An 18,476-nucleotide genomic window follows, 5' to 3' on the forward strand; every position below is an offset into this window, starting at 1 on the left:
CGTTGACTGGCGTATGAGCAGTAGCTCAAAAAGTGTTACCGGGACGAAGCTAGGACAAATTAATAATCCCCGGATAAATAATCTTGGACAAAAAATCCCTACAAATTATCCCTGGATAAAAAATCAACGGACAAAAAATCCCCACAAAAAATCCCGGACAAATAATCCCCACAAAATTTTTTGAACAAAATATCCCCATAAAAAATCCCGGACATAATATCCCCAAGAAATATTTGCTGCCGAATAATTCTCTAACTAAAAGTTTTCCCGTGAATGCAATCGACGCAAATGTTTTTCAGCCTCAGTGCATGAGGGTTATACATAGCAATCGCCATGAAACCGCTTTTCGGTACGAAAATAATAAATAACAATTAAGATTAAGCATGAATTGCAATTTCGATTACCAAATTTCGAATTCCAATTCCATGTCGAAAACTTCAAATTTTACATGACAAAAGAGTGAGTTTTTTCAAAAATCGTGGAGGATATGGGGAATGAGCTAAGGCTGTGGGAATCGTGTTGTAATGATTCGCTTAAATCTTTTGCTCTATCTATTCGTGATGATAGCTGCTGGTCTTGAAAACGATAATCTTGATTGTAATGCAAAAAACCTGTTCTTTTTTGTAAATTGAACGTCAAAAATATTTAGTGATCATCATTGTCGTTATAACTCTTCGAGAGTCTTTACCGCGTTTACTATTGCTTTCCATGTTTGTCGGTCATGTGCCACTATTTCTCATTGTCTCACTCACATTTTCTCCAAATCTTCTCTGACTGCATCTTTTCACCTTTTTCTAGGCCGTCCTACAGACCTTCTTCCATCTGGCCTCTCCCCGAGCAGCTATGAAAGATTTTTGAAAAAACATTATTTTGTCATGTAAAATTTGAAGTTTTCAGCATGGAATTGGAATTCGAAACTTAGGTAAAATTTCGGGAAAACTTTTAGAGAACTATTATTCGGCAGCAAATATTTCTTGGGGATATTATGTCCGGGATTTTTTGTGGGGATATTTTGTCCGGAATTTTTTGTGGGGATTTTTTGTCCGGTGATTATTTGTCCGGGGAGTATTTGTCTGGGCCCCACCGGGACTCTGTTCCATAGATTACAAGCATTCAATGATGGTTTGCTGAACTTAAACGCATTTATACCGACACCAATGATACTGAGCACTCTAGAAAGACAAATGATGTAGTTATTCCCGAAAATATCGAAAAGATACTGAAAATTATTATGGAAAATCATCCTTTAGTTACTAAATTATACTTACTTACTTATCCTCTTCGTTCCCACTGGAACATCTACTGCCACTCTCCATTTTTGCCGATCTTGTGCTTTTTCTCTGACTTCTTTCCAGGTTAGACCGACGTTTTCTGCTTCTTTAATAATTGTTCTCTTCCATGTATTTATCGGTCTTCCCTGTTTCAGTTTTCCTGGATGTTGGAATTCCGATGCTTGTTTTGTTATGTCTGTGTCCTGTTTCTGCAGAGTATGACCCAAGCATTTCAATCTTCTCTTTCAGATTTCTTTATGTATCGGTTATTGTTTAGTTTTATTCCATAAGTTTGAGTTTGTGATCCGATTGAGCCAAAATGTTCTTAGAATTTTTCGTAAGCATTTATTGATGAAAGATTGAATCTTTCCAGTGTTGTGTTTTGTTATTCTCCAAGATTGTGATCCGTATAATAGTACTGCCTTTACATTACTATTGAAGATTTTTACTTTGGTGTCCAGTTCTATCTCATTAGATTTCCATATATGTATTATCTAACATAATATAGTATTAGAGACCGACCGAATGTGCTTTTTTTGGCCGAAGCCGATGCCGAAGTTCGGCCTGTAGGATACCTTCGGTCGAAGCCGAAGCCGAAGGTGACTAAATATTTGCATTCATAGTAGGGATAGTCGATGGTCGATGTTTTGCCATTACTATTTAGGTAGTCAAAACACCAGTAATCTTGAGTTTTAACAAATACAATAAAATTATTATAGTTTCTCAGAATTTTACTACGTGAGAAATATTCAAATGAAGATCTTTGAGACATCTTGGCTTATTGTTAAAATTTATATCCTACCTACTACCTGAAAGTTTGTAAAACGTTTTAGTTTATTAGGGTATAAAATAGGGTGTAAATATTATCCAAATTATCAAAGGTTCGCCGAAGCATATTGTTTAGAGTATTTATACGGTATAGTATAGTCAGAGCATTTTATTATTCTACCTTCGGCGAAACCTTCGGCTTCGTTTTGGCCGAAGGTTTAAATATGGGCCGAAGGTGGCCGAAGCCGATTAATCGGTCGGTCTCTATAATAGTATGCTGTCTGTGCTTTGCCAATTCGTGTTTGAATATCCTACTCTGCTCCTCCTGTCGCGTTCAGTATTTTTCCTAGATAATTAACTCTTTCCACTGATTTCAGCTCTTGTTTTCTATTTGTATACCAATTTCTCTCGGTGTGATAATCTTCATTAATTCCTTTTTAATTATGTTTATCTCCATACCCACTTTTTTTACCTTCTTTGGTTAATTTCTCACTTTTTTCTGCATGCTCTGTCTCTTTGCTGAAAATAGGCGTACATCATTTGCGTATTCAAAATCTTTTAATTGTTCAAAGGTATTCCAGTGTATTCCAGTTTTACCGTCGCTGGTTTTTCTCTTAAGCCAGTCCATGACAATAATAAACAGAGTGGGAAACAGTATACAACCCTGCTTTACACCGCTGTTAACGTCGATTGGTTCTGTTAAATTCCCCTCGTATAATACTTTTGCTGTGGTGTTTTCAAAAAACAACTTCCATCATTCTTAAGAATTTGTTCAGTATCCCATAACTTTCACTATTTCCCACAATTTTTCTCCGTGTAGGATATCGAACGCCTTCGTTACTAAATTATCTTCTTCTTTGTGTGCCGTGGTTGTTTTCAAGCGTTGGCTATCTAGTGGAGTCACTGAAGGTGGATATGAGCTTTTACTTCCGATTTCGTTGAACCTCCATAGATTTGCATGAAAATTGGTGAGTGGTTAGAGAATATCACAGGGAACAAAGGTGACATGGTGCCAACTTTTTATTAAAAATTATTTTATGAAAATTATGAAAATTATTTTATTAAAAATAACCCCATAATTCGATAGAGGGACAAATTTCAAGCAAAATTTGTTATATAAAGTTATTAAAATAAATCAAAACTTTTTAAGATATTAAAGATCAAAGATTTTAATTTTTCTTGAGAAAAATGCATGTTTTTAACCAATTTTTTATCAATAACTCAAAAAGTGTAAGTTTTTACAAAAAAGTTATTATTATCAAAATTGAAGGTAATAGAAAGTGAAATAAACCTCTTACTAGAATAACCTTTTAGTTTTAACTCAAAATGGAGTTACAGGTAATTGAATGTATGTTTTTTTCGGCGAGTAAAATACTCGTAAGTATACAAGCTGAAATAACGGGACATTGATGCATTTTGTAACATAAATTTATTAAACATTTGTCAAAGTAATTAAATATATCAAATGAGCCCCCGAACATGTTGATAGAGTTAAAATTTATGCTCCAAAATTTTTTCAAAATTTATCTTTTAAAAATTTTTCCAAAAAATGGTATTGTCTTTTTTTTTAATAACTCCGTTCGCGTTTACGATATCAGGTTCATCTAAAAACTGTTTCAAAGTTAATTCCAAGTGCCATTTAAGTACGTTAAACCTAATCTTTTAAACCCCTTACTTTTTTTTAAATAAAAGGTTAAATGGCCCTGGTTGCATGGTTCCCACAGCAAAATTTAAGATTTAAACGTTTCTATCTCGGTTATTTTTTACCCTAGAGAAATAGTAAAACAGGTAAAATATTTGGCACAGAAAAAACTAAAATTTGTTTATATATAATTTTTTACGTATATTGAGTATTTTTGGAGTATTATCAAAAGAATATGAGAATTACAATAATTTTAAAAATTATAATTTTTTTAAATTATACCTTTTTTTTCAAAAATATGAATTCTGAACCGGTCAAAATTATCGAAAACATTACTTATGCAAATATAAAGAAGTTCTTGTAAGGATTACTATAAATTTTAATTTTTGTGGAAATGGCGTATGTTTTATTTTTCACTTTTTCCTAAAAAAATTCGAAACGGTTCTTTTATTTTCATTATAACTTAGTTAATTTTGACGCTATTACCATGTTTTGAAGCTCATTTGATAGGTATTCCGAAGTACTTTGACAAATGTTTTGCAGGACTATTTTATACATTGCATAGTTTTCCCGTTATTTAAGTTTGAATACTTAGATTTGAGTACCCGTCGAAAAAAATACACATTCAATAGCCAATAACTCACTTTGAACTAATATCAGTTTAGTTCTTTATGTAAGGAATGTATTCAATTTTTTATTATCTTCAATTTCAGTAATAACAACTTTTTTGTAAAAGCTTATAGTTTTTGATTTATACGTGAAAAACCGATTTAAAACATGCATTTTTTTACGAAAAAATAAAATCTTTGGTCTTTAATAACTCAAAAAGTGTTGATTTATTTTAATAACCTTATATAACAAATTTTGCTTATAATTTGTCTCTCTATCGACTTATGGTATTATTTTTAATAAAATAATTTTCACCCCCGAGAAGGGGTGGCATCCACCCCCAGGGTAAAAGCGCAAGTTGGCATCATGTCACCTTTGTTCCTTGAGGTATCCTCTCATTACTCACCAATTTTCATGAAAATCAATGGAGGTTCAACGAAATCGGAGGTGATAATCTTCAGTGACTGCACTAATCGATTTAATTCCTCGACCGTTCGACCTGTCCACTGTCTAATGTTGCGCAGCCAGGACAATTGTTTTCTTCCAACCCTGCGTTTTCCTTCGATTTTGCCCCGAATGATCAACCGGAGTAAGCGATATTTAGGTCCTCTCATTAAATAATATAATAATAATAATAATAATAACCTGTGGGAGTTTTTTGTCAGTTCTTCTATCAGGCGCGGCCCCCTGCGAATGGGGGATGCTTTCTGGGTATTCGTAGCGCCAATACCCAGAGAGTAGCAGGGATACTTGCCGTGGAACAAAAACTGACACCTGGCAGTAGGTATAAAATGCACACCCATTAATATGGAGAATATTGATTTATGTTTAGGATCGCTGCCTGGGGATCACCAGGGCACGTCTGGAGCCGGCGCTGGACGTGACAGCATGCGGGACGTCGGTGGCAGGGTGTTGAGGAGGCGGGCCCTTGTCATACAATCAGCTACAGCCCAACAACAACAACAACCACAAGCGAGCCAAACAACAGCAAGAGCTCCACCCGCTGAAGGTGCTGCGCTGGAACATCAGCCGGCGCTCACTCAAGCGGGACGACCGAGGCAGCGCATGAAATGGACTGTATCCATTAACGAAAGCATTTTGCGCTTCTATTATAAGGTGACAAACCTCGGTCAAGAAACGATCGGCTACAGACAACAGCTTTATGCCGAATTTTGCAGGGAGTACCCAGATATTCAAGTATCGGAGCAAAGAGTATCAGATCAATACCGGGTAATCATAAGAAACAACCTTATCCCAGAGGCTAGACGCAATACGATCAAAAGCGAAGTCGAACGGGAGATTAACAACGAAGGGCTAGTTTTATATCAAGTCCTAAATGAAATCCTTGATGAGCAGATTCCTGAGATTCCCATACCAGAAACTCAACCTGACAATACACAGCAGGAAAACAACGAGTTGCGCGATAGTCTAGCAAACGAAATGGCTCGTGCCGTACAAGAGTTTAATGGAACAAATCCACTTAGCAGACCACCGCTACCACGAATAAACTCTTGTAAGAAACTAGGTGCGCTGTTACAAATTGTGAACACTGAAGTCCTACCCAATTATGTCGTAGAAGTCCACACATTGGAATATCTGCATATGCTAATCTACTGTGCAGCAACAGCAATTGCTAATGTAATGGGCCTTAAGATCAGAACACGACGGAGTACTAATAACGGAAGGACTGGTAACAGAATTGCACCCTGGGAAAAAAGACTTCTCGGAAAAATTGAATTACTGCGTAGGGATATTGGTCAAGTCACAGAATATATAAGAGGTGTAACAAGTAGAAAAGTCATTAAGAGAGCTGAAGAAATAATGCGGAGCACTGCAAGACACTCGAGATACGATCCAGAAAATAACACAGCCCAACAGTGTCTGGATACATTAAAACAAAAACTCGCCGTCTATTCAGGACGATTAAGAAGGTATAAAGTTAGTAACAACCGAAAATGTGACAATGCACTTTTTGAGAACTCTGAGAAGGCGTTCTACCGAAAACTGAACTCCACCGTAGAAACTGTAGACAAGTCTTACCCAAGCCAGGAAGAAATTCATGAGTTTTGGGGAAATCAACTTTCCACACCAGCTGCTCTTAACAACAATGCTGGCTGGATAGAAGATACGACGCACAACTGTTACCACTACGTCACAGCTAACTACGAACCATTCACTACTGAAGAGGTCTCAAATATCATCAAAGAGCTTCATAACTGGAAATCTCCTGGACCAGACGGAGTCCAGAACTTCTGGCTTAAGAAGTTTTGGAGCATTCATGATTGCTTATCAACATTAATTAATCATGTTATTTCTAACCCGCAGGAAATACCATCATTTCTAACTCAGGGAACCACTTATTTAATACCGAAGGATCAAAATAACACCCAAGATCCAGCCAAGTACCGCCCAATTACTTGTCTTCCAACTTTGTATAAATTGGTCACATCCTGTATAACCCGGCGTATCTACCAACACTGTGCTCTAAACAATATCATAGAGCCTCAACAGAAAGGATGCGCTAAGGGTTCTATGGGTTGTAAAGAACAACTTATCATCGACTCAGTCATTTCTAACCAGGCATTCACCAAAAAAAGGAACCTCTTTACTGCCTTTATTGACTACAAAAAGGCCTTTGATTCAGTGCCGCATGAATGGCTTATAGATATATTAAGAATATACAAAGTCGATGATAACATAGTGACTTTTTTAAGGCATATAATGACAAGTTGGAAGATTAAAATTCACCTCCAAATACCTGGTGAAAACAATATCGAAACGGAAAATATCGCAATCAACCGGGGCCTGTTTCAAGGAGACTCGCTGAGTCCATTGTGGTTCTGTTTGGCTATGAACCCTCTATCACAGCTATTAAACTCCACTGACTCAGGTTTTAGCATTAAAAACAACAATACTGTACTAGCGAAGCTTAATCATCTGTTGTATATGGATGATTTGAAATTAATGGCTTCTACTCGAGACAATCTAGAGCAGATGCTAAAAACAGTAGAAACATTCTCTAATGATATTAATATGCAGTTCGGCCTAGACAAGTGCCGTGTTTTGAATATAGTCAGAGGAAAGGTACAGCCCGGTGGATTCGATATGCAAAATGGCCAGAACATCGAGGCCATGGGTGAAAACGATATATACAAATATCTTGGAGTAAAGCAGGCGCGGAAAATTGACCATAAGCAAATGAAAACTGAAATAACTACTGAGTTTATACGAAGGATAAAACAGCTGCTTCGTTCACAGCTTAACAGTAAAAATTTGTTTAGGGCACTAAACACCTACGCTTGTTCCGCACTTAGCTATTCATTTGGTATTGTTAAGTGGACAAAAACAGATATAGAAAATCTTCAGCGAAAAGTACGAACACACCTCACAAAGGCACAAAAACACCATCCTAAAAGTGCAGTAGAAAGAACAACATTACCACGGAATCTGGGAGGAAGAGGACTTATGGATATAGGTGAGCAATTAGATAAACAAATTGCTAATTTAAGAACTTATTTTCAGATGCAAGCTGAGACATCTACTCTACATCAAGCTATTTGCGCAGTAGATGACACAACACCGATCAAACTGAGGGAACCAGAAATGCGCATAAACCACCTCACTAAAGACGAAAAACTGCGCACCTGGATGGGTAAACCTCTGCACGGGCGACATCCCAATGAGGTCAGCCAAGACTATGTCGACAATACAGCGTCGAACTATTGGTTGACATCAGGAAAGATGTTCCCTGAAACGGAGGGTTCATTACTGGCCATTCAGGATCAGGTTATACCAACCAGAAATTACCTGAAATATATCATCAAAGACCCTCAGGTCCAAAACGACAGATGCCGATATGGATGTCAAGCCCAAGAAACCATCCAACATCTTACAGGGGGCTGCCAGGCATTTGCTGCAACTGAATACAAGGAAAGGCATGACGCAGTGGGAAAAATCCTTCATCAAGAGATAGCTATCAAGCTGGGACTTCTCCAAACAGAGCATCTCCCGTATTATCAATACGTCCCTGAGAGTATGCTTGAGGATGGCAACTACAAGCTATACTCCGACCGCACTGTGCTCACAGACCAAACAGTGGCACATAATAGACCAGATCTCGTACTAGTTAATAAATTAACAAGACAGACAACACTAATTGATGTGGCGATACCTAACAACAATAATCTACGTAGTAAATTTACTGAAAAGATCGCCAAGTACAGAGATTTGGAAATTCAAATACGAAGGCAATGGAGAATGCAAAGTACCCAGACGATACCAATTATTATCTCTACTACTGGAGTCATTCCGAAGAACCTCCTCGAAAGCATAAAAAAGCTGGGTCTAAATGAACAAATTTATAAGACCATGCAGAAAGCTGTACTACTTGCGACGGCCAGATGCGTACGAAAATTTCTGGGAGAAACTCCAGCATACCAAGTCACCTAGGGCTCAAAAACACGGAAAGAGTCCCACCAGAGCTCAATCCTTTTGATACTGTAGGTATCTGGGATGAGTCAATTTTCCCCTTAGAGGGAGTGTGAGCCGTACGGCTAAATCTGGGGATAATAATAATAATAATAATAATAATAATAAATAAACATCTGAATAAATAAACATAATAATAATGAACATCTTTACAAGACCATGCAGAAAGCTGTACTACTCGCAACGGCCAGATGTGTACGAAAATTTTTGGGAGATACACCTGCATACCAAGTCACCTAGGGCTCGATAACACAAAAAGAGTCCCACCAGAGCTCAATCCTTTTGATACCGTAGGTATCTGGGATGAGTCATTTTTCCCCTTAGAGGGAGTGTGAGCCGTATGGCTAAATCTGGATAATAATAATAATACGATTAATATGGTATTAATTAAGATTAATATGGTACGGGCATGTCCAGAGACTGGGACCAACAAGATGGCCCAAGAAAATGATCCAGTATGCACCACCCGAGAGAAAAAAAAGAGGCAGACCGAAGAGAACATGGATACAAGATGTAGAGAAAGCAAAGAACAGTAGACAACTCAACGAGGAAGATATTCGTGGCCGAAAAGCATGGCGAATAGGATGCGGGAAACGGCGGATGCTGTAGAACACCCGATATATATGATAATAATAATAAAGGACTTTATTTAAGGGAAAAAATTACAATCAGTTACAACAAAAAAAAAGTTCCCTATCATGTCCTGGTCAGGCGAAAGTCTAGCTCAAGGCTACTCAACTGAACCAAACCAGAACCCTAATACATTTTTATTTTTTTTGTCGCTTAAAAGATATGTTACACAAAGGCTTATGTATGTTAATTTATACTGTTAAAAGAAAATTACGGATTGACAATTATTAATAACATTGAATAAATTTTTTATAGTTGATTTTTTAAGATTTAAGAACTGTTTACTTATTATGACATATTTAACAGGTATTTTTTATATTTTACTTTAAAGGTATTTTTCTACAACCGTGTTAAAAATGCAATGTTTAGCACTCCATACGATCATTAAAAATGCTACTTTAAGGCACTAGTGCTTTAAAAAAAATTTATGGCACTGCAATTCGTATTGACTGTATAGACAATTTTGATGTAATGTCAAAAAAATATAAAAATGGAATGTCAATCAAGTTCAAGTAAAAGTTTTTGTAGATATTGTCCTGTAATTACGTTTGTAGAAAAAATATTGTATGATATGCGTGTTAAAAAGTACATTTTTAAGGCACTCATGTGAATTGTAGAACTCGCTATCGCTCAATCTGCAAACTTTCACATGCGTGCCTTAAACGTGTACTTTTAACAGTTATATCATAAATAACTATTATATTTAATTGGAGGAAATGATTAGGAATAGAATTAAAAATTTTAACAGCATTATATGAGAAAGATCTCTAAAATATAGCGGTGCTATGTTGAGGCATTGTTAGGTTAATCCTGTTTCTGATGTTAAGGCTATGTATATCGTTACGAAACATAAGGCGTTCCTTAAGCGTAGTTGGTGAAGTAGGATTATTTATATTTAATAAAAAGGTAGCAAAATGAACAGTCCTTCGGTCATTCATTTTAAGCCAATTAACATCCTTATATAAATGTGATATATGATAAAATTTGCGCAAACCTTAAACAAGCCTGACACACGCATTCTGGACTTTCTGTATACGGTTTCTACTGTCACTGTCTAAACAAAAACCATAAATAAAATCACAGTAATTAAAATTAGATAAGACGAGAGCTTCACATAATTTTTTTCTTAATTTTTTTGTTTAGGATATGTCTATTATTATATAATATTTTCAGAGAGCAAAATGATTTTTGAACTAATTTTTTTGCATGTTCTTTAAATCTAAGCTGTTCATCTAAAATAACGCCCAAGTTTTTGTTTTTCTCTACAAAGTTTAGTTTGGAATTATTAATTGAAATACTTATTTTTTTTAAGATACTCCGTTTTAATTTGATTACCAAAAATCATAACACACGATTTGACAGGATTTAGCTTTAAATTATGATCCAAAGAAAGCTGATAAATCGTCTGAAGATCCTGATTGGCACTCCTGAAATTCTTTATAGGGCTCTAATTCTAATATGACCGAAGTATTGAACTTTTCTCATTTTTATGACGTTGATCAATTCTCGCTCTTTGTGCACGGTCTCCAGCCCACGTCCGTTGGATATGTGTGCTGTCCATGGGATTCTGAGCGTGCGACGGTAACACAACTCGAACGCTTCTAATTTGTTGAGATTTTTCACTTTTGTTGTCCAAGTTTCACATCCATAGAACAAAACGGACCAGACGTAGCACTTCAATACTCTAAGGGTAAGAACATAACAAGTGGGTCGCGGTGGAGGTGGAGGTCGTGGTCGATATCCATGTAAAACAAACACATTGTAGTGAATGGAAGAGAACAGAGCAGGTAAGTCGTGGTGAAGGTTTAGCGCGATGCCATCCAGGAGGTTTACATCGATGCTTTTGAAAATAAAATGAGTTTGTTTTACATGGATGTCTACTGCGCGGCCTACAAGGATGCTTCCCTGTGATTGGTCCGTTCGAAGCCAAGTTGTCATTACCTGCGCTATCTGAGTTGATACTTTTTATATAATCCCTTTTTCGTATTCAGTTTTGTATTTATGAATTTCTAAAGTAATTAAATTCAGTAAATTTTTGAAACATGAAGGAGGATCTGATTATTTACAGCTGATATTTCATCACTATCATCACTTGACTGACACAATATCGCAAAAGCAGTCTTTTTGTCATTCAAATTTCATTAAATTACTTCACTTGATAGTGGTTCTAGCTCGACTGACAGCGCAGGTGACCTCCTTGCTATGTGCTGTCAACATCGACCGCGACTTAACTAGTAGCATCCACCGCGACCTACACCTCCACCTCGACCCACTTGTTCTGTTCTTACCCTTTGACATGTGGTCAATGAAATACTTCTACTGCACAATACAGAACCTGCCAGCTAATAAAGCTTTTTCCTTCAAATTCTATTCTGGTCGAAATTTCCTCATCATTTTCAACTCTATAGTATAGTCAATCCAGCTACCCAGATATCTAAAGTGTTCCACCCTTTCCAGGATTTTGTTATCTAATTTTAGTCTTCGAGTCTTCGATATTAATTTTTCCGACCACTATCCATTTTGTTTTCTTTGCGTTGATTGTTAAGCCCTTTGCAATGCATTCGTTGTTTACAGCATTCAACAGGGTTTGAAGGTCTTCCAGACTCTCTGCCATTATGGCGGTGTCATCTGCGTATCTGATGTTATTAATGATTTCACCACCGATTTTAACACCTTCGCGACGATTATTTAACGCTTCATCAAAAATTGGTTCGGTGTAGGCATTAAACAATGTCGGTGACATAACACATCCCTAGCTGACATTCCGCTTAATAGAAACTTTAGCTGAAGCTTCTTGGTCAAACTTGATACAAGCGGTCTGATTGTAGTAAAGATTTTTGAGCAATCTAATGCCGTACTTGTCCAGACCAACTAAGTCTAAACATTGAAATAGTAATGTGTATGGTACTCTGTTAAAGGCTTTTTCGAAATCTATAAAGCGCGCGTAAATATTTTTCGTCACAAACTGTTCGTCACCAGTTATCCTTCCACAAAGATTGTATATGCGAGAATGCAATATTTTCATAAACATTTTGAGCGTGTTACTCATTAAACTGAGTCGATAATCGCTACACTGTCTAGTTACATGGTACGAAAGTCCAGACCTGGCACAATCCAAGCCAACACCTGCAGCTGACTCTACAGTTTTCATCAAGTTCTCTTTACTAGTTTTATTTTAATTGTATTGTTAGATTCATTATTATTCTTGGTCTTGTAGAGTTCAGTCATATTCAAAATTGTAGTTTAGAAATAAAAATATTTTTTAAAAACCGATTTCATTTTTCGAAATCCAAAATTGTCTGTCATTTTTTTCTTGGGAATAGTTATTATTTATTATTTAAATTATATTAAAAAAGTGATTTAATTTCAGGTTAACTGAACTATTTCATTCTTACCAACCCTACGGCCATAAGGTTGGAGACATCCAAGAAGTTCTAGCAACTGAAGTATCCCATGATAAGAAACATTACGTTGCTCATAATAAATACTACGAACAAGTTCTGATACCAATGAAAGAAGAGTATATGGGCAAAGTGGTTAGAGTTAAAATCGTTCAAGCAACCAAGTTTTCAATGACCGGTCAACCGCTTGATGACGTTGTAATGCCTGGGTTGAGAGAACCTCTTCTGAAAGGAAAAGTATCTGGTGTTGAGTTGGAGAATGCTGACGATACCAAGTGGCTGTACGGTCTGGTTATTTTGGCTGTATCAATTATTTTGAGGATATTATGGAGCTATAGTAATTTTTAAGTTAATAAAGATATTGACAAAACTATTGAGTATTATATTTGAACTTCTTCTTCTTGTGCCACTCCTGTCGGAGATTGGAAATCATCAAAACTATCCTGACCTTGTTTACAGCTGACCTAAAGAGTTTCTTAGTGGTGTAGCCAAACCACTCTCTCAAATTCCGTAACCATGACATTCTTCTACGGCCTGGTCTTCTATTTTTACTTGCATTATATTTTGTATAATATAAATTTGTATAAAATTGTTTATAACTACTTAAAAAATATGAAAATTGATATTTAAAAAAATATATATAAAAAAAATTCAAAAAAAAAATATATAAAAAAAGAAAAAAAAATAATAAAAAAAATATATATTAAAAAATAAAAAAAAGCAAAAAAAAATCACAAAGAAGGCCTAAACCTCCGCGAGGTTGAATCGGGTTTAGGTCTTAGCGCTGAAAAAAAAAAATATTTTAATATCAATTAGTGGTTTAGTATAAGTATTTAGTGTTAGTGTTTAATATTACTATGTATTTTTAATGTAATGTATGTAATATATATTTGTAATTATTAATATATAATGTATATCAGTTAAAATTAGGAAATTGTGTCTATGAAAATAAAAAAAAATGAGCTGGCCAATTGGTTCAAACCAAGGTCATAAATCTAAACACACACACACACATTATATTTTGAAGTAATGCGTATTTATGTCCTCTCATCAGGTGACTCAAATATTCGAGTTTTTTCGTTTTATCGTTAATAAAATTTCTGGGTCTTTTCCTATCCTTCGTATTACTTCAAAGCTTGTGATTCTTTCAACCCAACTTATCTTCAGCATTCGACGGTAGCCCCAGATCTCGAAACTTTGAATATTTTTTATGTTGTTATGTTTGAGAGTCCAGACCTCTACACCGTATAATAGCGTGTTAAATACGTAGCCTCTTAGCATTCTTAATCGTAGAGGGATGCTTATTATCTCTGTTGCAGAAGAATTTTCTCGTCTTTATGAAGGTGGCTCTGGCAATTTCGATATGTCTTTTTATTTCATTGTTTTGGTCTCCAGTTTCGTTTATTAAAGTTCCCAAGTATTTGTGACTTTATTCTTTTTCAATTGGAATGCCGTTTATATAGTATTTTTACTACAAAAGCGATATTACGTAGGTCAAAATTTTTGACGTAAGAGAACTGTCAGAACATTAGAATGTGACTTTTCATTATTGCCAAACTACATTAGTCACCCTTAAAATGTATAAACTCACCATTATCACAATTTTAAAGCTTAGACTTCTCAAAAACAAGCAATATGGCGCTTACAACGTTATTCAGCAGACCCATTCAGTTGTTTGGTTTTAGAAAAATATGTTTTTAAGGAAATGGTTGGTAGGAACCTGATATTTCATCTTATTAGTATTTCACTATATGCAATATATTATGTTGAATAAAATATATGCAAGTAACATTTATTTTGTTTTGTTTCACAATTACACCAGATTCCCAAATGTATCTAGGGATTAGATACATTTAGGGGAAGGTCAAACACAGTAAAAGTAATTTAATAAAAACAAATCAAACTAATATCATAGTGCAAGTGGTTTTATTAATCATAAATTGATCATAGGTACATACCTACATTATACTTTATATATATACATAACCAGATTCACTTTGTATTTGAGATTTGGATGTGCACTGTTGTTGACTTTCGGTTTTTCAATTATTTTTGAATTTTATTTTGGTACCGTGCAGGCATTTGACTTGGCGTGACGTTACCAAAATAAAATTTAGAAAAACCGAATGTCAACACCAGTTCACATCCAATTCTCAAATACAAAGTGAAACTGGTCATGCTGTATACAAATGTGTTATCATTTTTTGAATGAATTACATAAATGTGTAAATATATTATATTGCCAAAAAATACAACATCGCTTATTCAACCCATGGATCAGGAAATAATTTTAACAACCAAACGAATATATCACAAAAAGTTTTTAGATGAAGTAATTGTATGATGAAGATAACACAGAAGATACAAGAGGGCAGCATACTTTGCAAAACTTAACTGTTACAATTTGAAATCAACAATTTGTTAAGTTTGCTACAGCATGGAAAGGGCAAACATTAAAATAATGGTTGGAAGAATTTGTTTGATGGCCAAGAGGCATACATATATTTAGAAGGGAAGTTCCTGATTTCTGTAGTATAATACATAATAATGCCGAAGAGGAAGTAACCCTAACCGCCGGACTCCACTTGCGATTTGTATTCGCGCATTTGAACACTTTGTTTAAAATACAAGTCAATCCATGATTATTTAGTCGCAAATGGATTGACTTTTATTTGAAACAATGTGTTCAATCTTCACAACTACAAATCGCAAGTGGAGTCCGGCGCTAACACCAAAACATTCCATGTATGTTTCTAGAAGGTACACACAGCACATTGAAAAAATTCCTGGAATATCCCCAAAAGCATGTTCCCTGAACATCCCAGGACAATCTTGTGTCAGCATTTTCAACATTCCCTGAATGTCATATTGGAACATTCCATGAATGTCCACGAATGTTCTTTAAACTTTCAAAGTATATTTTTTAGACATTCCCTCGATATACCAGAAATATATCCTTGCTGATGTGACAATACCTCCTATTTGTTTTTTCATGAGTTTTATAGGAGAGACGAAAAACATTTTTAAAGTCACCTTCTGTTTTCATATGTATAAGTTTTGACTTGTTTTGTAGTAAATATATAGTTTAATTTACTACAAAATAAGTCAAAAATATCATATGAAAACAGGAGGGGACCTTAAAACAAGTTTTGAGTCTTTCTTACAAAACTCATGAAAAAACAGATAGGATGTATTGTCACATCACTGACGATATGTGTCCATACCAAATAATACATCCTTGATAAATATAAACATTTTTATTGCACAAAATCTTTTCATACATTTTTTAATGTAATTTACTGATATTCCCAAATATTTCTGAAAAAAGTGTCACATTTGCTTTGTAAACCTTTCTTTTGCCTTTTGCCTGGTTTTTTGTAGACCACTTCTCTCAGCTGATTCTAAAAAAAAAATTAAATAAATGGTAATTTTTGTATCCTTTACAATTAACAATCAGAAGAAATATTATTTACATTTAAATATTATTATATATATGCAAAAATAATAATAATAATGAATATTTTGTATTTTGTCAACGACATCTGATGTGGAAGTCGAAACATTAATAAAATTATTTTTTAAAGTTAAATTGTGGCTTATTTCCCAATTAGAATAGTTAATTACAAAAATTCCACAAAGAACTGGCTTCAGAACAATAAATAATTCGTTTCATACTCTAGATAGATTTATTGTTATTCATTCACCAATATTATTTCTAGTTATCTTGTCTTTTACCTAGCACAGGTACAAGAAAACAAAGAATAAAGAAAATTGAAAACAGATTTTATAATCCTTATAATAGTTTAAACAAAAAAGATCCAGATCAAAACTAACAAACCAAAAAGAACAGCAAAAACCACTAATTTCCAACCACAAATTTTTAGGATAAGTTATGATGTGATAATGTGATAGCTACCACACCCCCATTGAGTTACAATCCTAGTTGACAGCTGCGGTATTGACACTTAAGATTTGTTTTTATTCTTTACTATAAGTTTCCATGAAAAGATTATTTTTAAATGAATTTGGCATACTTAGTTTTCTTTAAAATGTCTCTATCAGGCCAGAACACAAAATTTTTTAACCTAAGGCACATTATATACAAAGTATTTTTGTTGTAAGTTGATAAGTTTGGAAACGTGTTAAAAATGCAATTTTAGCACTCCATAGTAGCCTTAAAAATGCCACTTTAAAGCACTGGGTGCATTAAAAGTTTTAAGGCACTGCAGTTAAAAGTGAAATGAGAAATTTTGAAAGCAAAGATTTGAAAGCATTTATTAACATTAATATTAATTGTACAATTTGTGCCATTTGAAAAATGAATTTCTTGCACTGCAGTTTTACCGTTTGTAAAAAAATATTGTATAATATATGTGTTAAAAGTACATATTTAAGGCACTCATGTGAATTGCAGAATGAGCAAAGCTTCCCATGCATGCCTTAAAATTGTACTTTTAACACATATCATAAATAACTATTAAAACTATCTTAGAAACATTGTAATTGGCTAAACCAGTTTAATATTTAGTTTTGACATCATCATTTTCTATACTTTCACAAGATAAAGCTAGTTTCTTTAGCTGATATTTTAACTCATGTGTTAATGTTAATGACATAAATGTATTAGTTAATTTTTCCATTGTAATATCTGTTTGACAGTTTTTACTATTTGGCAAAATCTTGTCTTCTACTAAACTACAGTCAGAAAAATTAAAGAATACCCATGAACGAACACATAAAACACTCTGTATTTTCTCGTCACTGTGTCACACAAAAAATTGGCCAGCGCAAGTACCTACATGTAATAATTATTGTTACATGTACTTGCACTCGACAATTTTCTTTGTGACACGGTGACAGGAAAATACAGCGTGTTTTATATGTTCGTTCATGGGTATTCTTTCATTTTTCCGACTGTAGCTTCTTCATTTTCCACTGTTTCTAAATCTACAGAAGTAACAGTAACCTACAATCATTAATGAAAAATGTGTAAGATCATTTACCTACCTAGTATTTGCAGAATATAAGACAGTCCAGTGCCTTTCATTAGAATAAATCATTTCAATAGGAATAAAAAAGGCAATTTTTCTTGTAGGTAACTTTTTCCTTTTAATTCTACTTTGGCACAGCTCCATTTTAGATTTTGGGGAACTCATTTCATTGTGTTTATACACCATATTTATTGAAGGAACCCAATCTGGATTGTTATTATCCATTAAGTTGGCTGGTCTTCCTATAAGATTAAAATGCTATTATATATATATATATATATATATATATATATATATATATATATAATCATATCCCTTCTACCATACAATGGTGTAGGGTTGCAACATTAATCTACCAAATTAACATATCTAGTTTTACATAGGTACTTACAAATTACACTTTTACATCTAATTCTACATTTCTAAAATTAATTTCATTAATTCTATAAAAGTATCAGTTATCTATATACAAATTTTTTCCACTCTTTTCTGTCTTGTGCTATCGCTTTGGCATCTGTCCAGTTTGATCTTTTCTTTTGCAGAATGGCTCCTATTGCTTTATCCCATGTTTGTCTGGGTCTTCCTCTCTTCCTATTTTTTGATATTTTTGCTTCCCATACTCTTCGAACTGGTCTAGTTTCTTTCATTCGTTGTAGATGTCCCCACCAACATAATT

General features: G+C 34.5%; 1 protein-coding gene across 2 annotated transcripts in view; it reads left to right on the plus strand.

The window, feature by feature from the left end:
* Positions 1-13,179, plus strand: part of LOC114335672 (threonylcarbamoyladenosine tRNA methylthiotransferase) — a 39,098-nt gene extending 25,919 nt beyond the window's left edge. For both annotated transcript variants that reach the window (XM_028285950.2, XM_050643282.1), the window contains exon 9: positions 12,779-13,179. In XM_028285950.2, the coding sequence (XP_028141751.1) occupies positions 12,779-13,157 (379 nt within the window). In that variant the 3' untranslated portion in view covers positions 13,158-13,179. The remainder of the gene's footprint in view (positions 1-12,778) is intronic.
* The last annotated feature ends 5,297 nt before the right edge of the window (positions 13,180-18,476 follow it).

The sequence above is a fragment of the Diabrotica virgifera genome, chromosome 2 (genome assembly GCF_917563875.1).
Source record: "Diabrotica virgifera virgifera chromosome 2, PGI_DIABVI_V3a".
Lineage (NCBI taxonomy): Eukaryota > Metazoa > Arthropoda > Insecta > Coleoptera > Chrysomelidae > Diabrotica > Diabrotica virgifera.